The sequence below is a fragment of the Candoia aspera genome, chromosome 1 (assembly GCF_035149785.1).
Source record: "Candoia aspera isolate rCanAsp1 chromosome 1, rCanAsp1.hap2, whole genome shotgun sequence".
Classification (NCBI taxonomy): domain Eukaryota; kingdom Metazoa; phylum Chordata; class Lepidosauria; order Squamata; family Boidae; genus Candoia; species Candoia aspera.
The window spans coordinates 103,789,239-103,815,507 of NC_086153.1; the positions used below are offsets into that span (position 1 = coordinate 103,789,239).

The 26,269-nt window shown below is 37.9% G+C and overlaps 1 protein-coding gene across 5 annotated transcripts in view; it reads left to right on the forward strand.

The window, feature by feature from the left end:
- The window catches only part of FYN (FYN proto-oncogene, Src family tyrosine kinase), a 140,082-nt gene that overhangs the window by 108,144 nt on the left and 5,669 nt on the right, over positions 1-26,269 (forward strand). For 3 of the 5 annotated variants that reach the window (XM_063311043.1, XM_063311062.1, XM_063311052.1), the window contains 7 exons: positions 1,728-1,985; positions 3,497-3,593; positions 6,286-6,384; positions 8,056-8,159; positions 8,560-8,709; positions 15,916-16,080; positions 18,131-18,310. In XM_063311043.1, coding sequence (XP_063167113.1) covers positions 1,739-1,985; positions 3,497-3,593; positions 6,286-6,384; positions 8,056-8,159; positions 8,560-8,709; positions 15,916-16,080; positions 18,131-18,310 — 1,042 coding nt within the window. In that variant the 5' untranslated portion in view covers positions 1,728-1,738. Of the gene's footprint in view, positions 1-1,727; positions 1,986-3,496; positions 3,594-6,285; positions 6,385-8,055; positions 8,160-8,559; positions 8,710-15,915; positions 16,081-16,493; positions 16,650-18,130; positions 18,311-26,269 lie in introns of all 5 variants that reach the window. The other 2 variants (XM_063311070.1, XM_063311077.1) reach the window with 2 other exon arrangements.

The window sequence follows — 26,269 nt, forward strand, 5'->3', positions numbered from 1 at the left end:
CCCAAGTTGAGTAATTAGAACACAAATCTGTATAGAAGAAAATATGTTGAACTGAAGAACCTAATTGTTTTCTTCTTCTTTCATCTTGCTCAATGAAGGTTTTTTTTAATCAGATGAGATAAAAGGAGATGTGTGGAATTAACAACTAAGGGCTTAGTTATTGAAGTCAACTCATTAAAATAAGCTGCACTTCCAGAGAGAGAATGTTGGAGAGAGTATTTGTATAATCTGGGATATGGTACCCAATTTTTTAAATCACAGTGTTCAGTAGCATTTTTCACAATCTGTAAACTTTTTATGGGTAATTTTGGACTGTACTGGTCCATAGCTTGTCATTGTGTTGCCCTCACTTCCAATGGTATTGGCATTAACTCTATTGATGTAATACTTAGGCCCTACAAAAATATTCAAAGCATTCGATCGTATTTACAATTTGGAGCCCAAATGCTAACTCTATAGTCTGAGAAGTTGCTTTAGGAATCTGCCTGAGGAGAGAGTTCTTTTGATTTTAGCAACTGGATGCCTAATCATCCAAAAAAAATGATTCTAATTCTATAGTTGCTGAATATGTATGTGTTGTATAGTTTAGCTGAAATGTACAAGCATCATTTATTTTATTTTGTTTGTTTGTTTGTTTATCCATCCAATTTGTCCCCGCCCATCTCCTCCCTTTGGGGGACTCTGGGCAGTTTACAGTAATCAATTAAAGCAACAATCATACAATGAATAAAATATACAATATAAAATTACAGTAATAAATAATATAAATAAGAGTAAAAATAAAAAAGTCCAAGTGGCAAAAGAATCTAAAACAGTCCAAGTGTGAGAGGAGTGGTCTATAGCAGCCATCCCCATGTAGATCTATTCCCCTCTCCTCCCCAAGCGAGGCGGCAGAACCAGGTCTTCAGACTCCTCCGAAAGGCCAGGAGCGATGAGGCCAATCTCACCTCCGGGGGCAGCCTGTTCCACAGGGCGGGCGCCACTGCAGAGAAGGCCCGCCTCCTGGACCCCGCCAAATGAAGTTGTCTTAGAGACAGGGTCCGCAGCATGCCCTCTCTGCACGATTGGGTGGGATGGGCTGATGTAATGGGGAAGAGGCGTTCCCTCAGGTAACCTGGCCCCATGCCATGTAGGGCTTTAAAGGTGATAACCAACACCTTGAATTGGATCCGGAAGCAGACTCGCACAGCAGTGGTGTTACACGTGCCTTTCTAGGGGCACCAAAAACAGCTCGCGCAGCTGCATTCTGGACCAGCTGAAGCTTTCGGATACTTTTCAAGGGTAGCCCCATGTAGAGTGCATTGCAATAGTCTATATGAGAGATAACAAGGGTATGAGTGACTGTTCGAAGGGCCTTCCGATCCAGGAAAGGGCGTAACTGGTGCACAGCACGTAGCTGCACAAAGGCTCTCCTGGCCACGGCTCCCACCTGCTCTCTGAGCAGGAGCCGTGAGTCCAGGAGGACCGCCAGATTATGCACCGGGTCTGTCTGGGGCAGTGCATCCCCATCCAGAACCAGAGATGATAATGTCCCAGATACAAAAGAACCATTAACCCACAGCCACTCCATCTTACCAGGGTTCGGTTAAAGCCTGTTGTTCCCCATCCCGACCCCCACAGCCTCCAGACACCGTGAGAGGGCAGTCACAGCATCGCTTACCTCACCTGGGATGGAGATGTACAATCATCATGAAAACAACAGTGTATTTCTTTTTTCATTTTTGCAGGATTTTAGATAATGGGCTGTGTGCAATGTAAGGATAAAGAAGCAACAAAACTGACCGATGAGAGAGATGGCAGTTTAAACCAGAGTTCAGGTTATCGCTATGGAACAGATCCCACACCTCAGCATTACCCAAGTTTTGGTGTGACTTCAATTCCAAACTACAACAATTTCCCCACAGCTGGAGGACAAGGATTGACAGTCTTTGGTGGTGTCAATTCTTCATCACATGCTGGTACACTGCGTACAAGAGGAGGAACAGGTAAATAATAACAACAGGAAGACCTGCATCCATTCTCTTTCTAAAGCATATTCATGTTTCTCAGTAAGAAAAAAGAATCAGTGTAGTTTTCTTCTTTGCATCCCTTTGCTTTTGTCTCAGACATAATTCTTGTACTCGATGACAGTATTATTAGAGTTCACCAGTGGATGAATTCAGATGTGCGCATACTTATTACTTATGCTCAGGTGTCATCATCTGCTCCCCTAATGACAAAAGCCAGTCGTACAACTTTAAGAGAAGATACTATTTCCTCATCATATATGTGCAATATACCGAACCCAACATTCATATGTAAACAGTGCCTGTACAAGTTTTGAAAACTGCAGTGTATGTTTTCTTCTAGGCTTAAGGTTTAATTTTGTTTGTATGAGTTCTGAAGCAGCATAAGAGCTTAGAGGCTATATAGAAGAGAACATTTGAAATTCCTTACACTTGTTTCTGATATCAGCCAAGAAATAAGTGGCCCTAAATAAGATATTGTTGTGTGGATTCTCATAGCACAGTGAGTTGTGTGATATCAGTAGGCCAGCATCTATAACACACTAAACCATTAGCCATGATTTACAAATCACAGTGGCTATGTTCCTGCAACATGCTAAGCCAAAGCCAAACAAACTACATTATTACTTTGCATGGTGTGTGATCCTGTTCTCCTAGATATCAGAAATAAAGAGATTGTGTTTGTTTCTTAGGCTTATACTCCATGACAGTCTAATGATGTTGTGAGCATGTGATCCTTGTGAGCTCATTTGGAATTACTAGAATCAGTTTCTGTACTCTCACAAAATGGCTGAGGGGGTGGGCTTGCCATGGGGGATATAAACAGTTAGAAAGCAACCATTTCCTGAAGTGAGACCTCTCACAAGATCTAGACTACTCTCCAAGAATATGCTGCCTACTACTTCTGCTTAACTTTCTTTGTTCCTGGGCAGGAGGACATATTTCCAAGTAAAACACTGAGATGCAGTCAGTCGTCTTTATTTTCATGGAAACCCAGTTGCATTCCTGGAAATAAATACAGTGCTGGAAGTTGGCGATTTAATTTGCAACATGCCAGCGTATCGTTTATTAATTCAAATTTATATTTACATTCATATTGAATGTGCAGAGGAAGGCGGGGGAGGCAAAGAGCCGCACAGCTGTGGTAGTAATAAATTTAATGAACACAAATAAATGAAGAGCCTGAACCAGCACCAAAACTTGTATCCACTGGCACATTGGTGCCCTGCAAACCACACTAGGATCCCCAGTCCTATTGGACATCATTGGCCAAGGATAATACTTTGAAAAAGATAGCATTATAACTTATGTAGTGCTTATAAAACCAAATGTTTTGGGCTCTCTATGTAAAACGCTGTATGAAAAATAAAATGGGACGGTCAAATTTCTCTCTCCTTTCCTTCTTTTATTATAAAAAAAAATGAAATAATTTATTTGAAAAACATTGCAATTTGTGAAAGTTGCCTTCACTTTCATCTGTCTTTCCATAGGTGTAACTCTTTTTGTAGCTCTATATGATTACGAAGCAAGAACAGAAGATGATTTAAGTTTTCATAAAGGAGAAAAATTCCAGATACTTAACAGTTCGTAAGTTCTGTTTACTATATGACTTACTTTTTAATGCCTAAATGGTTTGTTCCCTTGATAGCAATGATATATTTAATTCCAGTGTCATTTTTAAAGAGGTGTGAGACATCATGTTAGGATCACCTGTTTCAATTCATAAGTTTTTAAGGGAGAAGATGGGCTATTATTGTGAGAAACGTAAGTTGATTTGAAGTAACTGAAGTTGAGATTCTACAGATCCATTTTCTGAGACTGAGAGATGTTCCATATCAGGCAAGACATTTAGACTGATTACTTAAGCTAATAAAAAAGGAAAGACAATAATTGCTTGTTAATTATGAAAAGGGCTGGAGCTATTGCTACTATTACTTTGACGAGAAAGTATTCTCTGTTTATCATTGAATATCTGAATTCAATATTCAGTATTTATCACTGAATATCTGAATTGAAATATTATAAATAAATAAAACAAATCATCGCTGTAGATGTCTGATGTATATAAAGAGGGACTGATAACTTGCGGGGGGGGGGGAGAAGGAAAGAAAGGAGTTAGATTAACTTGTTTCTCCACATCCTCGTCTCTTTTCATATTTATTGCCATTCATTTGAATAGTGTGCTTCCCATCAGTTCACATCCAAAGAGCAAGAGATGCTCATCCTGACACGATTTCTGTAGTTGATGAGAGGAGCTTTGGAGCCGAGTTGCTGAAGGCACCATGAAGAACATCATCCAGTATTGTAGAGTGGAAAGAATCTGGGATTCCAGAGGAGGGGGTGACAAAATATGCATCATGATGCAAACTCCATGCTTCGGGTACACAGTTGCACGTGATGTCATGATACAACATTTTGTCATTTTAATGTCGTTGTAGTTAGTTATGGACACCTGTGAGGAGGAATAACCTGGCCCCTTCCATCTCTCAACTGTTAGCTGTCCTTCACTTGGTAGGATTAATATTTCTATCCTAGAATAGGAAAATAAAATAAATGTAGTAAAGGTAAAGGTTTCCCTTGACGTAAAGTCCAGTCGAGTCCGACTCTAGGGGGCGGTGCTCATCTCCGTTTCTAAGCCTTGGAGCCGGCGTTGTCATAGACACTTCTGGGTCATGTGGCCAGCATGACTCACGGAACGCCGTTACCTTCCCGCCAAAGCGGTACCAATTAATCTACTCACATTTGCATGTTTTCGAACTGCTTGGTGCGCAGGAGCTGGGACGAGCAACGGGAGCTCACCCCGCCGCGCGGTTTCGAACCGCCGACCTTCCGATCGGCAGCTCAGCGGTTTAACCCGCAGCGCCACCGCGTCCTAAAATAAATAAATAAATGTAAAATAAATGTAGAAGCACTGAAAACATGGCCTTTAAGAATCAGTGTTTCTAACGCAGTTTTAGAATACAATTGGTTGATTTTTTTTTTAAACTACAGTGTTAAAATATTCCTTAAAAGCATAATGTGTTCCTTTTCATGGATATAATGGCAATTATGTCTGTGAAATATTAATTATGATTCCATAAATCAAAACAATATCCTCCAAAGGTAACTGGCAGATTAAAAACCTGAAGTAAAAAACAATATAGTTTGTGGATTATTCCATGATTCCTTCTGCCTAAACACCTTTGCTGGGTGTATAAGCATAGTTGGTTGAACTATAACTTACTTTAAAAAGAACAGTATTTTCTTAATCATATTTTGCTTATAAATTTTCATTGTGCGGAACAATCTACATTATCCACTTTCCTTTATGCTTCAAAATGGTCCTGATGAAGGTAAAGAAAATACACGTGAATAATAAACGGTTCTATTACAGTTTTTTGAATCTGCAATAAGGCTATCCATGGTTAAATTTCAAATAATCTACTTGTAAGATTCTTGAAGAATAAGAAAAAAAATAACCATTCCAAGAATAGTTTTATTAGAATGCATACTGCTATATTGTTAATGATGGCTTTGAAAAATATTGGCCACATTCAAGCATCTTTAAGACTGAGAATGAAGCTAGTGGCTGAGAACATTGCAAGAGCTTTAAGCTATTATAATATTTCAAGGTCCTTGGACAAAAAAAATGAAAGTACTCCCACTCCATTGTGCAAAAAATAGATTACAAGGTTGCTGTGCTAGAATGTTACATTATACAGAACCAGCCCATAACAGTACATAGTATATAATTAATACTAGTTTTTATTAGGGATTTCAAATGCAGTAAAGTTATCCATATTTATACTAGCAAAAATGCCAAAAGATACTTATTAATTTTTGTGCTAGAGTTTTTTTTTCCAGTTTCTGTTTTAAACTTTAAACATTTTCCGTCTTTGTCAGTCATTTCAGAGGGCAGTAGTTTGGAAGTCAGTGAAGTTAACAGAAGCATGCGTCTTTTCAACAGAGCTGTAGAATCCACCCACACTGTTACATTCTTTTAACATGGAAGTAAATTGTACAAACACAGCAGTACCAATTAATATTCGCTTTCTGTTTTCTGAATAAATCTCTGGTATAACATGGCACAAACTGCAGTATTTATGACTGTTATAAAAGGTCTCCATCTAGTGGAATTTCTAGGTAGTAGTCACAAAAGAAAAATACATTCCATTGTCTGTTTCTTTAATTATGAATGCTCAAAAGAGATGGGTTCTCTCACTGAACCTGGACCAAGAGTGGCAAATTATGATGGTTATCTTTAAACCAGTCTTGTGTTTTTCTAACTCTTGCTTTGCAGGGAAGGAGATTGGTGGGAAGCCCGATCCCTGACTACCGGAGAAACTGGTTATATTCCCAGTAATTATGTGGCTCCAGTTGACTCCATCCAAGCAGAAGAGTATGTTTTTTTTTTTTAATGGAAGTGTTTTCTATAGAGAGCAGTTGAAACTGTGGTGACTTTCAAGGAATTACACATTACATTAGCTTCCGTTTTCAGCTGGCTACTAAATACTTGGATAATTAAAGGGAAGATGGATGGGGTGGCACTGCCCCAGACAAACCCTGTGAGCAATCTTGGGGTCCTCCTGGACTCATGACTCCTGCTAAAAGGGCAGGTGGCAGCCGTGGCTAGGAGGGCCTTCGCACACCTTCAGGTTGTGTCCCAGTTGCTCTCATTCCTGGACCGGGAGGCTTTGCCCACAGTCACTCATACCCTCGTGATCTCCTGACTGGGTTACTGCAACACACTGTACATGGGACTGTCCTTAAAGAGCATTTGGAAGCTTCAGTTGCTGCAGAATGCAGTTGCATGGGTAGTAAATTGTGTCAGCTACTCAGCACATGTAACTCTGCTGCTGCATTGGTTGCGAGTGTGTTTCTGGGTGCAATTCAAGGTGCTGGTTGTCATCTTTAAAGCCCTTCATGGGTTGGGACCAGGTTACCTGAGGAACCGTCTTCTCCTGGTTGTATTTAGCCATCCAATCCGGTCCAGCAGGTTGAGCATACTTCAGGTCCCGTCAGCCAAAGAATGTCAGCTGGCAGGGACTATGGAGTGTGCCTTTTCCACCATAGCCGCTGCCCTCTGGAACATTCTCCCTCCAGAGATTAGGATGGCCCCAACCCTGTTGGCCTTTCGTAAGGCCTTGAAGACCTGATTATGTGCCCAGGCCTGGGGTCCCGGGTGTGTTAAGGGCCCCGTTTCCTGGTTATATTGATATTTGTGGTTATAATTTCCTTGGCTGCTGTATGTATGTATGTATGTATGTATGTAGTATATTTTTTATATTTAGTTTTAATTGATTTTATGATTGTTCACCACCCAGGGTCACTTGTCTGAGATGGGCGGCCATAAAAATTGAATAAATAAATATATAAGATGAGAAGGAAAAAACTGAGCTAGCTTTTACCAGAGCAGAGTAGAAACATCCAGAATTTCCTGGTCTGGAAAGATATCCTTTATATTGTAGTGGGTGCAGCAGCACTGAGATCGTGATGGTTTTATTCAAGTTAACTGGCCAGAGCTAAATTCATAATAAAGGCAGATGGAGCAACGTTCATTATTTCAGTTTTTAAATATCAGCACTAAAGGAAACATTGAAGCATTCCCAAAGACTGTGTTTGAATGAAGCTGAAATCCTAGCACTGCAGTTTTGTGCAAAGCTTCTCAGAAGAGCATTCTGTTGCACTGGATTGCACGTTGCAGTGTTTTACATTATTGAATTGCTGACTTAGCATTACATGAGCATATATAATCAATTGTCAGTGGGCCTTTCAGTGTAAGCTCTTCATTGTGCAAGTTAATCAGAGTACAGTGGCCAACTTTTTTATGCCTTCATCATGTCTCAGGAATCATATTGTTCGTATTAGCTCCTTCTGCTAGTACAGCATTATTAGAACCCAACATTTAACTGGCTAGGACAAGCCTTTATGTAAGTGTTCTCAAGGCTCAGGAAAAACCTGAATGATCTTCACAGATAGTCTTTACCCAAACTTAAGTGTTTTGAATCCTGTAAAAAGTAAACAATTCCACTTCCAATTTAAAAACTTCTGTTTCTGCATATTTGTTCAGATGGTACTTTGGGAAACTTGGACGAAAAGATGCTGAGAGGCAGCTGCTGTCCTTTGGAAACCCTCGAGGAACCTTCCTGATTCGTGAAAGTGAAACCACCAAAGGTAATATGCCTGTGTTTTAATTACGAAGCAGAGGAAAAACATCAGTGAAGGTAAACCAAGTGATGAGACATGTTCAAATGGAATAAAAATGCTATGAACAAATTGATTTTTCATGTAATTTTGAGTGCCAAATTTAAATTCAGTAGGACTTCTTAGAGATCTAATTCTGAATATAGCTGTCATATAATGAAGAATGAAGAATTTTAAAGGAAACTCTAAATTGTTGAGCAGTTCTGAATGCTGTATCTTTAAGTTCTCCTTTCCTGCTTTCCTTAGCTTCAAAAATTATACTGGAAAATCCATTTTTATAGTAATATATTACCAAATTAATTTGAATTATTTTTGGTTAGAATATTGTATTTCCTTTATCTACATGTAGCTTTTATTTTTCTTGTTATAGGTGCCTATTCATTGTCCATTCGTGACTGGGATGATATGAAAGGTGATCATGTCAAACATTATAAAATTCGCAAGCTTGACAGTGGAGGATATTACATTACAACCAGGGCACAGTTTGAAACCCTTCAACAACTTGTTCAGCATTATTCAGGTAACTTTGAAAAATCAGCTGTTAGATAAGCTCAGCTTCCTTAAAATAAAAATGCTACTGACTCTTTCATTATTATCTTTTGTTAAGTAGGAAATGTTAATGAAATTAGGGCCCTTTTTTCCTTTTGTTCTTTAGTTTGGAAATAAATACATAATATGAATCTCCCATGTTATGAGACCACATAAAGAATCACCATTTAAAAAAAAAAAGACGTTCATTTTATAGGCCTCAGAGCATTTCTGCACTCCATAAGCTTTGATTAATTTCAGTAGCAAGTTCTTCATGTATTGCCTTTACCTAAAGGAGATTTGGGGTAGTCTATTATTATAATGAATAAGTTGGTTTCTTATATCCACACCTTGATATTGAGTTTCCCAAAATTCATCATTGCTTTCATGTTAACATCTTAATCTACATTTTAAGACTCTGAGAACTTGGAAGTATAAGGTTATAAAACTAGAGAGGGGAGGTTTTAAATATCTCTGTGATTTCTCTTCTATTTCTTGTAGAATTAATTTGTTCTCCTCACCCCCATCCCAAAATCCTGCCACACAATGTTAATCTATTTTGAGAGATAGAAAGACTTTTTTTCTAGAAAAGATACATGCTGATATTTTTTTTAAGGATGCATGCATTTGGTCACTAGGTTTAACTCTAATCAGAGTCACTTTCTACTTAATGGTTACATTGATTTTAATAATGCTAGAATTTGTAGGTCTTTGTGCACTTTAGAAATCAGGGCAGTTTAGAAAGAGAGATCTCCATCCATCCACCCTCAGGACACCTCACATGGGCTAATCACTTGCTTAGTTCTTGAATTCCATGTAGTTGTTCCCACATCTCTTAACCAATTATGCAGATATTCTCCTGGCTTCCCCTCATTCACTGCAATGCTGGGATCAAAGCTGACAGTAAACCAAATCAGGATCAGAGATAAGAAATCGCTCTTGTCAGCTCATGCCACCTTGAGTAAGTGACTGGACATGCTTTCCTCCTTTCAGTGATCCTCATCATCACCCCATTATACTTGTATATTCTGATTGAGTACAGCTTGTACAATTTAGTACAAGTATTCCACAAATATTATATTCCCTGTTTTCCTCTATTTGACGACTTATACTTTAAACAATGCTGAAATTGAAGGCCTTTAGTTCATGCTTATTGCTTGATATGACTAAGATTCATCCAGAGTTAGTCCTATATTTATGCAAAGATAGTTTTGTTGTTTTTGTTGGTGTGGGTTTTTTGTTGTTGTTGTTGTTTTGGGTTTTTTTGTGCCTCTGACTCAGTGTTGTCTCCTGACTGCTGCCTGGACTAGTCCCGGCAGTTTTGTTCACAAGGTTTTTTGGAAGTAGCTTGCCATTGCCACCTTCACAGGGCTGAATGAGAGTGACTGGCCAATGTTGCCCAGATAGCTTCGTGCCTAAGGCGGGACTGGAGCTCACAGTCTCCTGGTTTCTAGCCTGATGCCTTAACCTCTACACCAAACTGGCTGTATATATGGTACATTAAAATTATAGAGCTGACTGACTATTGTTTTTATGTAAACCAAAACACACATTCCTAGAAACACTTAATTTTTTCTTCATCCCATTAACAAATATTGATATTAATTGGTGTTACATGTAAACAAATTATGAAATTCCATTCTTAGTTTAGAGAGTTGTAGATCATAATAATGGTGAAATAATAAATGTATTTAATAGTTTAGAGTAATATACTTTCTGAGGCCTTTAAAGACAATCTTATTTTTTTCTGACTATTAGAATTAATGGATATATTTAATGGCAGGTGGGAAAAAATTATAGTTCCTGTATCTTGAGCAGTAATCCATATTTTCATTTTAGCACTGGGAGAAATCCAGTATCTTACAAGTAGACTTCATTTAACAAGATTTTTCCTTCTCCCTTCCCCTGAAATTCTCTAATTGCCCTCTCTCCAATTAAAGAGTTCCTAAACACTTCTGAGAACACATAGCATGCTAGGGAGGGGAAATCTTGTCCTCCTCATTTCCCTGAATGCGGGTGGTATTAATTGGCTAATTATTATCTTATCCACTGTTGTAAAATAAGTAGAAATGCATGTCTTAAGGACTATTCATTTTTTAAAAATAGCCTTTTCATGTTTTAGAATGATTGTGTGTACCATGTGCATGCATACAATATTCTGTGCAAAGTTCTTAACAGTCCAGATACTTAAAAATAAATATATATATTTACTTATTCCAAGACGATTTTCTAAGAGTGTTCAATATTAAATTGTTTTGTAAATTGTGATAGAAGTTAATAAGTTTAGGGTTATTTTTAAACTATTTTGTTGAACTATTTTATTGAACTCATTACTCAATATTTCATTGCTCCTATATTCAGACACTTTTCAAATTTCTTCTCTTTTTGCTTACTCAAAGGATGCATTCTAGCTATACATTTATACTTCACCTATTATTTAATATATTAATTCATTAATACTGCGTGAAACTCTGAGATGTTGTCTCCTTGTTCTCTATTGCATGAAAAATGCAGCTATTTTACTTCCATGTATTTTGTCTACTTGCGTATTTCCACTTCTAACAATTTCTTTTCCTCGTCTCATTTTTTCTATTGCTGTAATATTGCAGTGGTTATCCATGGCATATTTTTGTCACTAGTACAAAAATTTCTACTTAAAAGTATTTGCTTCTCCATGGGTATCATTCTAGATCAACCTTTCTTCGCCTGGTGCCATCCACTTGTTCAGACAGCAACACTCATAATTCCCTAGCAGTATTTCTGGAGGATATCAGGCTCAAGAAGGCCAATCTAGAGATTTGCCTGGAAGTTTTATCAAGCAATCCATAATTGCCAAAGAACAGCAACTGAATAGGAAACAGCCCTTAAAGATAACGATGGGCCTGTTGAGGGCTTTTGGTCATAGCCAATTACTTCCATCAGCTAATACATAGGCAAGAACTTATGGTGTTTTACCAACTGTGTATTTGCATGATGCCATTCCAGCTGTTTTTAACAGAGGTTCTCTACAAAAGAAGCAGGGCTTACTCTTTTGACAATGGATTCTTGGTGTCGACCATTGATTGCTTTCTGCTTCATCTCACCAGCCACCTTGGTAAATCATCATCAGCTTTCCCCTGCCCAGTTAAACTCCCTCATATAAAATGAAACAGAGAGAGAGAGAGAGATTGAATAGAGAGTGTTAAATAGTGTTAAAAGTTCAGACTCAGCCTGAAGACGCTCAAAAACATGCTACAATATCTAAGATGTACAGTATGGCTCTGGTTCTGTTACCCTGATCAGCTTTCTTCTGCTTTTAGCATTTATTCATCTCATGCTAGGAGTGAATAGAAATGATCCTGTCCATCAAGTGTAAGGTATATCATAAAGCAATTTGGAAAAAGAAGGGAATGCTTGGCTCTTGCTACACAAAAGAACAAGAGGGCTAAGAACACTTTATTTAGTCACAGTACAGTAGAAGAGATGGATAAATCAGCCCATAGAATCTCCAGCAAACATCAATTCTCTTCTGGGATATTGGGGTCAGCCTGGGAAATTGGGGAAGGGCACAACAAACAAAACAAGAAAGATGAGAAGCCTCAGGCTACCCTAATGCTTTATTAGAGTATATGATGTGCCCAAGACATTTTTGAAATAGCTTACTCTGATGGCAGTGGCTGAATTGGTTCATTGTAAGTTTATCATCAAAATACAAATGCTAGACTAATTTATCATGAAGCAGCTGTGTTGGCTCCAAGTTTATTCCAGATACAACTTAAATTGTTAACTTAAATCTATAAAATTGAATCAAGTGCAAACCTGATAGCTGTCATAATCTTTGTTGAAAACTTTTCTTGGGATTCACCAGCCAAGAAAAAAAAGCCTCACTGATTGTGGGGTCCAGATTATACAATGCATTCTCCTGATGCTCAGTCTGAATTCTTTTTGGTGTTGGATTAAAACCTTTCTATTTGTCTATGTCTTTTGGATCTCAATTTTGAATGAAGATTTATAGTTGTGGTTATCCTACTTTGTTTTTTATTTGCTTGTGGAATGCTACCAATTTTTTATGTAAACCACAGTGAAAAATAGGAGAACAGAATAAAAATATTGGAAATAGATACAAAGACTATTTGTATTCTAAGACCCTTTGTTCAAGGAGTTTCCTATGCTTGGGGGAGGTTGCATTAGTTTTGGCCTCTAGCTAACTTCCTCGTTGTATCCTCCAATAAATGAGGAAAACCTTCCAGTCTTCCTTCTCCAGACATTCACCAATTTCAGGTGAATACTTTCTGTACATGTTGATTCCAGCCGATAGTTTGGGATGTCACACTGAAACAATACAGCTCTTCCCAAGCAACAGCTGGTGTGTCAGAAATTATTCTTATGCTGTGGCAAGAGAAGCACTAGGTGATATAGGAGAAGTAGGATCTCCATATATTCACTGAAGCCAGGGCTGAAATAGCCAATTGGATGTATATAATATACAAGCTTCCAGAACTTGCCAACATAGTTGGCTCCTGATGTGCAGTTCATCTGCATATGCATTTCCATAGTTTCCTGCATTTGCAGTGTTTAGCTCAATATGGAGCCTATGGAACAAACTTGTAAGTACTGTCTCAAGTTATAGTTACATCATGTTATCATATACACTTTTCCCCACTTCTAGGAAATAGCTGTCTGATACCAGTATATTTGTGAACTTACAGTGTCGGTCATTCTACCTTTTCCTAGTTTAAAAAAATACCTTAAAAATCTGGTATTGTTTTTGATGCTTGTTTTTGGTGCTTGTTCAATATTCCCTTCTTTTAAAAGAAATATCAAGACATAGAAAAGAATCAATTGAGTAAATTTAATTTTAAATGTTATTTTAACATTCCTGATTTAAACCTTGCATTTCTACCTCCTGATACGTTAAAATCAGCCCATGTGACCAAACTCCACCCCCCATTATTGCATAGGACCTACTTAGCAACATTTAACTTCTATAGTATGTAAAAGTATAATGTGAAAAAGTACACCCTGTTGAGATTTTTTACTTTTTCAACATATTTCAACATACAGATATTTGATCTTAATATTGATAGAAAAGGGGGATGTAATATAAAAATATTATGCATCATTTACATTTTGTAGTCCATTGTGTGTTTAAATAAACATAATTGCTAATTTCGCATGTGGAAAACATAAGTACAAACCTACATTTATCAATACCTCAAATACCTAAAATAAGAATCAGGTACAACATTGTTAGAGAGGATCTGGGAGGAACCTGTCTTATTTAAACCTCAGACATTTAGTTTGATTTGCTCTTTGTTGTTGAAGTTTGTGATATCACTATGCCTAAATCAAAAGAACTCTCTGAGGCATTCAGAAAGAAGTTTATAGATTCCTATGGGTCTGGGAAGGGATTTAAAAAGATTGCCAAACAATTAGACATCAATCATTCCACTGTCCAGAAGATCATCTACAAGCGGAGAAGATTTCGAACCATTGCCAACTTGACCAGGCCGTCCCAGCAAGTTCAGCCTGAGAGCAGAACACAAGATGCTGAAAAGAAGTCTCTAAGAACCCCAGCATTTCGTCATGGGATGAACAGGTAGCTCTCGCCAATGTCAAAGTGCATGAGTCTACCAATAGAAAGAAGCTGCACAAATTAGATCTCTATGGGAGGTATGCTAGGAGGAAACCTTTGCTGTCCAGAAGAACATCAGGGCAAGGCTAAAGTTTGCTCCCAAACACCTAGGCCAAAAACAAGACTTCTAGAACAATGTGTTCTGGACAGATGAGGCAAAGATAAGAGTTATTTGGCCACAGTACCCAGAAGACATGTTTGGTGAAAACGAAAGAGCGCATTCACCAGAAAAACCTGATACAAGCTGTAAAGCCTCGTGGTGGAAATATGGTTTGGGGGCTGCTTTGCTGCATCTGGGCCTGGGCAGCTGACTATTATAGAATCCACTGTGAATTCTTCATTGTATAGAGGGTGTTTGAGAATAATGTGAGACCATCTGTCAGAAGATTGAAGTTCAGGCGAAAGTGAACTGTGCAACATGACCCTAAACATTCCAGTAAATCCACCAAGGAATGGCTAAGAAAAGAAAAGAAAGAAGTGGAGGGTTCTGGAATGGCCAAGTAAAAACCCAGAGCTAAATTCCATTGAGATGCTGTGGGGTGATTTGACACAAGCCATGCATGCAAGAAACCCCTCAAACATTTCACAGGTGAAAAAATTCTTCATGGAGGAGTAGGAAAAAATTCCTCCCGGTTGATGTCAGAGACTGGTTGGCAGTTATAAGAAATGCCTACTTGAGGTTCTTTCTGCCAAAGAGGGCAATAACAGGTATTAGAGCCAAGGATTTATTTATTTTTTCTACAGAAGGAAATGGCATATCTGTTAATTTTTTGTTGAATAAATGATTGCAAAGTCAGTTTTTCATAGGTTTTTTTTTGTTCAGTTACATCGCCTTTATCTTTATATACTGTTTAATGAAGATAAAATATTGATATGTCCATATATGTTAAAAAGAGGAAAAAATTTTTACATGGGATGTACTTACTTTTTCACATGATTGTATATGTCTCCCATTTCTTCTCAAGTCTGAGATCCTGATTAAGTGAGAATCCTGATTAACTTTAAATGCAGTTAATATTAATACTGGTATTCCAGTTAACTGTGGTTAGAAGTAATAGAGAGGAATAGAAAGGAATAGAAATAATAGGGAGGAAAGGAGAGAAGTTGGAGTAGGTCATGCCAACTTCTGAATGCCCTTCCAATCAATTAAGAAAGAAACAGTAACCCAAAATAAAGTTGAGTGAGACTAGTGATTTCTGAATGATAGGAGTCATTCTTACCATTAACATAAGACATTCTGGGAAGATGTAGAAAAGGCTGTAAGTTAGATGCAAAACAGAAATCAGGATTAGGATATGAACCTTGTCTCATCTCTTTACATTTTGTGACTGTCTCGGTCCTCCTGTTTAAGCTAAGCAAAAGAAAGCAGCATGGCATCAAAAATAGAGAGGTCTCAAAATTTTAAAAAGTGAAAGTTTTAGGTATACAGTGTGATTAATCTTCAAGCTTATTTTGGAATGCTACTAACAGACACTTTAACTGGTTTACTGGTGCTGGGTTTTTGTTTTTTCTTCCGTGCTTGCTATGTTTGTTTCATGTGTGTTACTCTTTTCTTTCCCTGTGCTTTTACTCCTCCTTCGTCAGAGAGAGCTGCGGGTCTTTGCTGCCGCTTAGTAGTCCCTTGTCATAAAGGAATGCCAAGGCTTACTGACCTGTCTGTCAAAACCAAAGATGTCTGGGAAATTCCACGAGAATCACTACAGTTGATCAAGAGACTGGGAAATGGGCAGTTTGGGGAAGTATGGATGGGTATGCTGAGAAAATATTTAACTTCTTTAGTCAGCCCCCAGCTACTGGGGACAGGTGTGGAAGATGGAAGGTGGAAGCAAAAGGAATAGGGATCAGCAGCATGAAGAGCAGATGTCTCCAGTTACTTAGAGTAATATGTTCCTATCTGAAAATCTGTCATTTCAAGCACTGATAAACAAAAAGACAGATGATGCAATGGGCTTCCTGAGTTTAGTTGCTAGATTTGACAGACTGCCTTCAGTTTTCAGACATACTAATGAGATAGCTATGTAAATATTTGTTATGAGACCACTATCTAGAAATTTACTGAATACAGATAACTAACAGGAAAAAAAACACCTTCCATCTTTCCCTGTGCATGCAATTACTCTATGAATTATAAGTATTTCTTTTATTAATTTCCTTTCCTGTAGAGAAAGCTGATGGTTTATGTTTTAACTTAACTGTGATTGCATCGAATTACACTCCACAAACTGTCGGATTGGCTAAGGATGCATGGGAAGTTGCACGAGATTCATTGTTTCTGGAAAAGAAGCTGGGTCAGGGCTGTTTCGCTGAAGTGTGGAGTGGTAAGGCAGCGAAAACTGTTCTGTTTGGGATGGATACTTAAAGTCATCAGAAAAGGAGCCAATTTCAGAACAAGAAAGGCATTATGAACACAAGTTCCAATGAAATAATATTATCACTTAACTTTCGATAAGGCCCAGGAGTAGAAAAGCCTAGACTTACTTTTCTAGTCCACTCAAACATGGAAGTGTTGCCTTCTGTGTTATATTGTAAAAAATGCACTACTGATTCTAGAACTGGAGGTTTCCAATTTATATGGTTCAAGATCAGGTAGAGTCTACCCCAATATTATGTGCTGGCTTATTTCTTGGAGCCCCCGTTGGCATTTATGGGACAAAATAAAGTGTCTTGTAATTTGGGATGTAAATCCCTTATATATCAAAGTAACCAAGATTCAATCTCAAACAGGGCTTTTTTCTAGGCTCATCCTTTACCTTTCCCTTATAACAAAATAGCTTCCACATGCATATAATTATTGGGACAGGCCTTTTGCTAGTTACCAATAGTAGCTAAGCAACGTGGCTGTAACTTTCTTTTAGTATGCAAAGTGTCCACTCTATAGCATGTGTGAGAAGAAATTAATTATGTTTCTTAACATATGTCTAGCTTTTGATTTTTTTTTCCTCCCTCAAAAATTAAACTTTCTAGTTTTGGAATGTTAATGAAAAAAGTTCCATGGATGATTATTAAATAAAACATTTCTGAGCTGTACACAGATCAAATCACAAGAAATTTTATTTTTAGCTGATATATGAATTTGCCTATTGATTAGCATCCTCATAATTTCCAGGTCAGGGGAGAATTAGTTTTGACAAGAGTTCATGAGATCCTTACCTTCATGTTTTATTATTATGTATATTGTAAAGAATTCTATTTTGTATGTTGCTTTGACACTAGCCATGTGCAGTCTTTCTCCAGTAGAAAGAGGTTTCTTCTTTCAAAATAAATGATAACAATTTTAGCAGAAGAATATTTATCAATACATTTCAGCCCAATGACTTGGTCTGATACATTTGGAACTCTCTAATAAAGGTGAATACATTTTCCCCCAGGAGCTTGGTGCTATGCCTTGGCTGGGCAATAGCTTTGTGAAATACTTTTGCCTAAAAATGCCCTGTTCTTGGTCCCTCCATGAGCTAAAGCATTAAAACAAGTTTTGCACATTTGTACTCATTCCTCTTTCAACTGTGAGGATGAACCTAAGTAGCTGGATCACCAGTGTTCTGCAGCTGCATTAGTATTCACTGCTTCTTAGATGTCACACTTACAGATTAACCTTTACAACTCCTTTTCTGTATCACAGCATCCTTCCCTGACTTGGTGCTCTCCAGATCTGTGGCTAAGGATTCTGACAGTTGAAAGCCAATGCATTTGGAGGATATCAGATTGGGAAAGACTGCTTTAATACCTGCAAACAGCATTCTGTAATTTAGCTCTCAGCCAGGGATGTGTGAATTTTATTTATCTGTCCATCTGTCTATAGGTACTTGGAATGGGAATACTAAGGTGGCAATAAAGACACTGAAGCCTGGCACTATGTCCCCAGAATCATTCCTGGAAGAAGCTCAGATCATGAAAAAGCTAAAGCATGACAAACTGGTCCAACTTTATGCTGTGGTGTCAGAAGAACCTATCTACATTGTCACAGAATATATGGGCAAAGGTAAGATAAGAAGTGCCTGTATCCAATAGATTGTGGGATGCAAATTAACTGTGCCATTAGGCCTATCTTGTATTTAATTAATTATACAATGTTTTTACCAACTGACTTTAAGCAGTTAACAGTAAAACATAAACAATAATACATAAATGAAAACTCAACCCCTCAAACCAGTGCAATATAACTAAACAAGGTAGAGAAAGCATGTAGCACATGGCTTCTAGAATTCTTTCCTTTTTAAAAATGTAATTGATTAACTAAAAACAAGATAATGTAAAATGGTTTTGCAGCATACAAAAATTGATCATACAATTTGCTATAATTTCATTAAGCGTAAAGTCTTACCTATAATTATACCTTTTTCTTATCTAGACTCTTGCTATCCAACTCATAAAATCATTGTAAGTAGCATGTATGTTTCCATATCTGAATGTAAAAAACAGATAATTTTTGACATAGTTTCCTTAACAGATGAAAGATATTAGAACGTGTCAGATTTCTTTTAGAATTCTTTCCAGTTCTTAATAGCCAGTGTGGTGTAATGGTTATGGTGTTAGAGTAGGAAGAGGGAGACTCAGGTTCTTGTCCACTCTCAGTCACAGAAGATCTTGGAGCCAGGTACTCTCTCTCAGCCCAACCTACTTAACAGATATGCCTGATTGCTGCTGATTAAATATGCTCATTTCTGTGATGCCTTTTTAAGAATGGAACAGGAAAGTGGTCAAGATTAATTAAAACAGACTTGTTATATTGGTAATCAGCACTCTATTCTAAAGACAAACTTCTATTTACTTATAAATGATGGAATAATAAAAAAATGTCATTCTGCATCCCTTAGATATATGGGAATCGTAATTATAAATCTACTTTACCCATTATGTACACAGACAGTGTGGAATGGTGAGTGGGGATTTGAACCTGGATCATCATACCTTGAGAATTTGACATTATCCGATAAGGTTTGAAAAATAATACCTTGCCCAAACTCAATTTAGGATTGTAGAACATAAGGTCAGAAGTTACTGATAAAGTAAACTCTGTGGTAAGGAAATAAAGCCAAGATTTCCCTGTAACACTACAAAAACCTCCCCAACTATCCAAAAAGATTTTCTGCTACCAGAAAATTAAAACTGCTTCTCTCTTTATGCCCTTGCTATTTTAGCTGCTTGCTGAAAGATGGCATAAAATCTGTTTGAGGTACAATGTCCAAATTCTGGTTTATTCCGTTATGGCTTGTATATAGAACTTTATTATTCTTTCAAGGTATAGTTAAGATACAAACAAAGGAGAATACAGAACAGATAGAAAACAGAACTAAAGAAAAAAGAACAAACTGTAAAAGTGTCAGTAGAAAGAAAACAGAAAAGGAAAGTGACTTCCGACTTTCTCCGATACAGATATAGATAAATTTACAAATCTAATCTCTTACAATTAATTAATCTATCTTAACGTTATTTCTATCAGAGCAAGCCATTTAATCTCTAAAACCCAAAATCAAAAAATCATTTTTTTCTATTACAAGCAAGTAGTCCAAAAGTGGTTGCCAAGTTGATATAAATGCAGAAACAGAATGATCTCTTATTAAAGCTGTTAATTTGCCATTTGAGCCAAGTCCATTAGTTTAACAATCCAATCTTCAACCGTAGGTATTTGTGGATCTTTCCATCGTTGTGCGTATAACAATCTTGCAGCCGTGATCATGTATAACAGCAACACTCCATGTTGTTTCTCTAATTCCTTTTCCATCAATCCCAAAAGAAAAAGTTCTCGTTTTCTTTGTATGGTTACTTTAAGAATCTTTTGAATAGTAATACATATTTGTATTACTTCAGCAAAGGATTGTTACCTTGTCATGGCACTGAAGCTTGAGCACCTCAGTGATGCCATGAGCTAAACCGTGAAGGGCCACCCAAGACGGGAAGGTCATGACAGAGAGGTCAGACTAAATGCGATCCCTGGGGAAGGTAATGGCAACCCACCCCAGTATTCTTGCTGTGAAAACTAAATGGATCAGTACAACCAGAGATAATGTCGGTATACCATCGGAAGATGAGACCCCCAGGTCGGAAGATGGTCAAAATGCTACTGGGGAGGAACAGAGGAGGAGTTCAACTAGCCCCAGACGTGACGACGCAGCTAGTTCAAAGCCGAAAGGACGGCTAGCGGCCGACGGTGCTGGTGCTGAACGGCGAATCCGATGTTCTAAGGATCAACACACCATTGGAACCTGGAATGTAAGATCTATGAGCCAGGACAAATTGGATGTGGTTATTGGTGAGATGTCAAGATTAAAGATAGACATTTTGGGCGTCAGTGAACTGAAATGGACTGGAATGGGCCACTTCACATCAAATGACCACCAGATCTACTACTGTGGACAAGAGGACCACAGAAGAAATGGAGTAGCCTTCATAATTAATAGTAAAGTGGCTAAAGCAGTGCTTGGATACAATCGAAAAAACGATAGAATGATCTCAATTCGAATTCAGGGCAAGCCATCTAACATCACAGTGATCCAAATATACGCCCCAACCACAGATGTGAAGAAGCTGAAGTAGAGCAGTTCTGTGAGGATCTGCAGCACCTACTGGACAACACGCCTAAAAGAGATGTTATTTTCATCACAGGAGACTGGAATGCTAAGGTGGGCAGTGAAATGACACCTGGAATTACAGGCATGGCCTGGGAGAACAAAACAAAGCAGGACATAGGCTGATAGAATTTTGCCAAGACAACTCACTCTGCATCACAAACACTCTCTTCCAACAACCTAAGAGACGGCTTTATACATGGACTTCACCAGATGGACAACACCAAGATCAGATTGACTACATCCTTTGCAGCCAAAGGTGGCGGACATCTATACAGTCAGTAAAAACAAGACCTGGAGCTGACTGTAGTTCAGATCACGAACTTCTTCTTGCACAATTTAGGATCAGACTCAAGAGATTAGGGAAGACCCACAGATCAGCTAGATATGAGCTCACTAATATTCCTAAGGAATATGCAGTGGATGTGAAGAATCGATTTAAGGGACTGGACTTAGTAGATAGGGTCCCGGAAGAACTCTGGACAGAAGTTCGTAACATTGTTCAGGAGGCAGCAACAAAATACATCCCAAAGAAAGAGAAAACCAAGAAGGCAAAATGGCTGTCTGCTGACACACTAGAAGTAGCCCAAGAAAGAAGGAAAGCAAAAGGCAACAGTGATAGGGGGAGATATGCCCAATTAAATGCAAAATTCCAGAGGTTAGCCAGAAGAGATAAGGAATTATTTTTAAACAAGCAATGCACGGAAGTGGAAGAAGACAATAGAATAGGAAGAACAAGAGACCTCTTCCAGAAAATTAGAACCATCGGAAGTAAATTCCAGGCAAAAATGGGTATGATCAAAAACAAAGATGGCAAGGACCTAACAGAAGAAGAAGAGATCAAGAAAAGGTGGCAAGAATATACAGAAGACCTGTATAGGGAGGATAACAATATCGGGGATAGCTTTGAGGGTATGGTCAGGGAGCTAGAGCCAGACATCCTGAAGAGTGAGGTTGATTGGGCCTTAAGAAGCATTGCTAATAACAAGGCAGCAGGAGATGACGGCATCCCAGCTGAACTGTTCAAAATCTTGCAAGATGATGCTGTCAAGGTAATGCATGCTATATGCCAGGAAATTTGGAAAACACAAGAATGGCCATCAGATTGGAAAAAAACAATTTATATCCCCATACCAAAAAAGGGAAACACTAAAGAATGTTCAAACTATCGAACAGTGGCACTCATTTCACATGCCAGTAAGGTAATGCTCAAGATCGTGCAAGGTAGACTTCAGCAATTCATGGAGTGAGAATTGCCAGATGCACAAGCTGGGTTTAGAAAAGGCAGAGGAACTAGGGACCAAATTGCCAATATCCGCTGGATAATGGAAAAAGCCAGGGAGTTTCAGAAAAACATCTATTTCTGTTTTATTGACTATTCTAAAGCCTTTGACTGTGTGGACCATAACAAATTGTGGCAAGTTCTTAGTGGTATGGGGATACCAAGTCATCTTGTCTGCCTCCTGAAGAATCTGTATAACGACCAAGTAGCAACAGTAAGAACAGACCACGGAACAACGGACTGGTTTAAGATTGGGAAAGGAGTACGGCAGGGCTGTATACTCTCACCCTACCTATTCAACTTGTACGCAGAACACATCACGCGACATGCTGGGCTTGAGGAATCCAAGGCTGGAGTTAAAATCACTGGAAGAAACATTAACAATCTCAGATATGCAGATGATACCACTTTGATGGCTGAAAGAGAAGAGGAACTGAGGAGCCTTATGATGAAGGTGAAAGAAGAAAGTGCAAAAGCTGGCTTGCAGCTAAACCTCAAAAAAACCAAGATTATGGCAACCAGCTTGATTGATAACTGGCAAATAGAGGGAGAGAATGTAGAAGCAGTGAAAGACTTTGTATTTCTAGGTGCGAAGATTACTGCAGATGCTGACTGCAGTCAGGAAATCAGAAGACGCTTAATCCTTGGGAGGAGAGCAATGACAAATCTCGATAAAAGAGTTAAGAGCAGAGACATCACACTGACAACAAAGGTCCGCATAGTTAAAGCAATGGTGTTCCCCGTAGTAACATATGGCTGCAAGAGCTGGACCATAAGGAAGGCTGAGCGAAGGAAGATTGATGCTTTTGAACTGTGGTGTTGGAGGAAAATTCTGAGAGTGCCTTGGACTGCAAGAAGATCAAACCAGTCCATCCTCCAGGAAATAAAGCCAGACTGCTCACTTGAGGGAATGATATTAAAGGCAAAACTGAAATACTTTGGCCACATAATGAGAAGACAGGACACCCTGGAGAAGATGCTGATGCTAGGGAGAGTAGAGGGCAAAAGGAAGAGGGGCCGACCAAGGGCAAGGTGGATTGATGATATTCTAGTGGTGATGGATTTGTCCCTGGGGGAGCTGGGGGTGTTGACGACCAACAGGAAGCTCTGGCGTGGGCTGGTCCATGAAGTCACGAAGAGTCGGAAGCAACTAAATGAATAAACAACACAATACATATTTGATCCCAGAACTTTTTAGCCTTCTCACAAGTCCACCAAAGATGGTAAAAGGTCCCTTAACCCTGTAAACATTTCCAACAGACATTAGTTACACCATTATACATTTTTGACAGTTTATCAGGAGTTAAATACCAATGATACATCATCTTATTGAAGTTTTCTTTCAAATTATAATTCAGTGTAAATTTCAAACCTTTCATCCACATATTCTCCCATTGATTCAACATATTATATCCAAAATTCTTAGCCCATTTAGTCATGCAGTCCTTAACTTGTTCATCTTCCATATTCATCTGTAACAAAATCTTACACATCTTAGTAATGACATGATAATCATTTATACAAAGGTCCATTTCATACTGAGTTATTTCATTAACACATTTATAGTTCTTTTTGTCCAATTTAAAACATTCTACCAGTTGCATATAGGTGAACCAATAACATGCATCCAACTCTAACATTTTTCCTTATTTTAATTTTGGGTTCCTCCTCAAACTTTAACAAATCTTGGTTTATTCCATTATGAAATCCTTTCACATGTACCTTTTTTCTTGTGCTTCATTCTGAGTAATAATCTAGTAAAGAGTGAGTCTGTATTACATCCCAATTTTAAAATGTTGAAAAGAAAGTATGTTTTGCTTATATATTTTAATTGTATCTTTACATTATTGGCACACAGTTTTCTAATATCATTTAAGAGCACTCTGAACTTTTCAGAGCAATTTTTCTTTTTTTTAGTGGTTTTTTTATATATTGAGTGCTGTAGTATTCAATATATTGCACTAGTTTTTGTGAACCTGGATGGTTCTATTATGATTCAGAACAAAAAGATTATGTGAGAAAAAGGAAATATTCCCTCATAAATTGCTTAGGAGTTTATATTGGACAAGACACTTAATTAAACGTCCATAGAGTTCTGTGGTCATAACTGTTTGCCTGTTGTATCCAAATTCTCAAGTACCCATGGCTTAAAAGTTCAAGAATTGGCATTGTCTATTAAAGAAGGCATATCTGGAAATTACTGACATGATCCAGATAGAATACTTAAGGCATTTCCAGACAATACAAGAATTTCCCAATTATTTCATATTTCAGTATTTTTCTGAGAATATATCTTTCCCCAGCTACTTTATTTTTTATTTCATTTTTTTATAGCTTTGTGATTACCTTTCACATAAATATTTCAAGATGGTCAATATTCTTCCTTTCCATCCTTCTGTTCCTATTTGACAATTCATACCAGACTCTTAACACAATGTCTTGAAATGTTTATGTATTATTGCATCTTATGCTCCCTTAATGGAAAGGGTTATTGATTTCCACATCCTAAAGTAATTATATTCTGGCTTTGTGAATTTGCTGAGCTCAGGCATTGCTGTGTGATCAAGCCACTTTCTCTACCCAGAAATGCTTAAGTAAGCATTCTGAACTTACCTTTTAAATATATTATCTACACAAGAGTTCTGTGCAGATGATAAAGTGGTGGGAAGAGTTCCTTTTAATGATTTACCCATGACTGGGTACTGCTGTTGCCCATTCTTTAAACAATAATGTAGAGTGCTTATTTGTCCTAATAAGGATTCTTTGTTGTGTTTGCCCTAATTTCATGCAAACTGATACTACAGGATGTACATGTTTTTCAGCTGGTACTTTGCTTCAGAAAATCAGTTTTCCATGAACTTGAACATATCTGCATTGTAGAGAACAATTTGTATTTAGGGATAGGCTTACCTATATTGGAAAAAGGGGCCTGAATCCAAAGCTATGTGGAACTTAAGTCTGCATCTGATGCTTCAGACAAAAAGGGTAGTTCTTTTCTGCTCTTTTCCATAGTTCAGTAGGGAATCCCTTACGATTCCTTAAGCCACGAGAAATTGTATTACTGTATTTCAGCAAGAGATCATCCTTGTTGTTTGCAAATAGGGGGCAGGGGATGAGAGAGCCAGTTGGGTGTAGTGGTTAGAGATACCAGGCTAGAAAATAGGAGGCTGTGAATTCTGGTCCTTTCTTAAATCCAGCTGGGTGACTTTAGGCTATCTCAGCCCTAAGAAGAAGGTAATGAAAAACCATTTCCAAAAACTTTGCCAAGAAAACTGCAGGGACTTGTCCAGGCAGTTGCGAGAAGTCAAGAATGCCTCGAAGGTACTCCCTCCCCCCGCAGAAAAGCAAGGGGAAGCCTTTTAAAGTGTATTCAGCTTTACTCATCAAAACCAACACTCCCTAATCTCCTCACACACACACCTAGAAATTCTGGTGTCGCCCACATCACTATATCACTTCTGCACTCCCTGCTGTCTGTTGCTACCCCCAAAACAAAGAAGTTTCCCACATTATCAAACAGTTTCTTACCTCTGAAGTGGGATGACATATTAAATCTGATGCAGCTGTTGAGGGTTTGCCAAAATATTTTAGCTGCAGATGGAAGGTGGAATCATTGAAAATTGCCTCTGTGTTAGCCCTAAGATTCAGTAGGATGAATTTTATATTAATCTGACATTTTCCATGACTTGTGTGGTTTTGAGTTTTATCTAAGGTCTACTGTAATAAGTATATATACCAGTATATTATATTTGAATTAAACTTTTATGTCCCTTTGGAAACATATATGCAATTTATAAATAAGGAAACATGTAATATATGTCTTCCAGAGCTATAATCATTTAAATTATTTTGATAGACTGTAAATCAATCATTGCCAATTTAAGGACTGTGAAATATTTTTGTGTATGGAGAATGGCCAAAACAAATTACTGCACAACACTGGAAAAACAAATTGATACCTGATACATGTAATCTGTCATCATATGAATTAGGGATTTTTGGAAAAACAAAAAGCAAGGAAGAGAACTTCAGAAAAGTGGCTTGGCATTTCTTTGATCATGGAATAAATTTCCAGCTTTCCCTCAGTCCC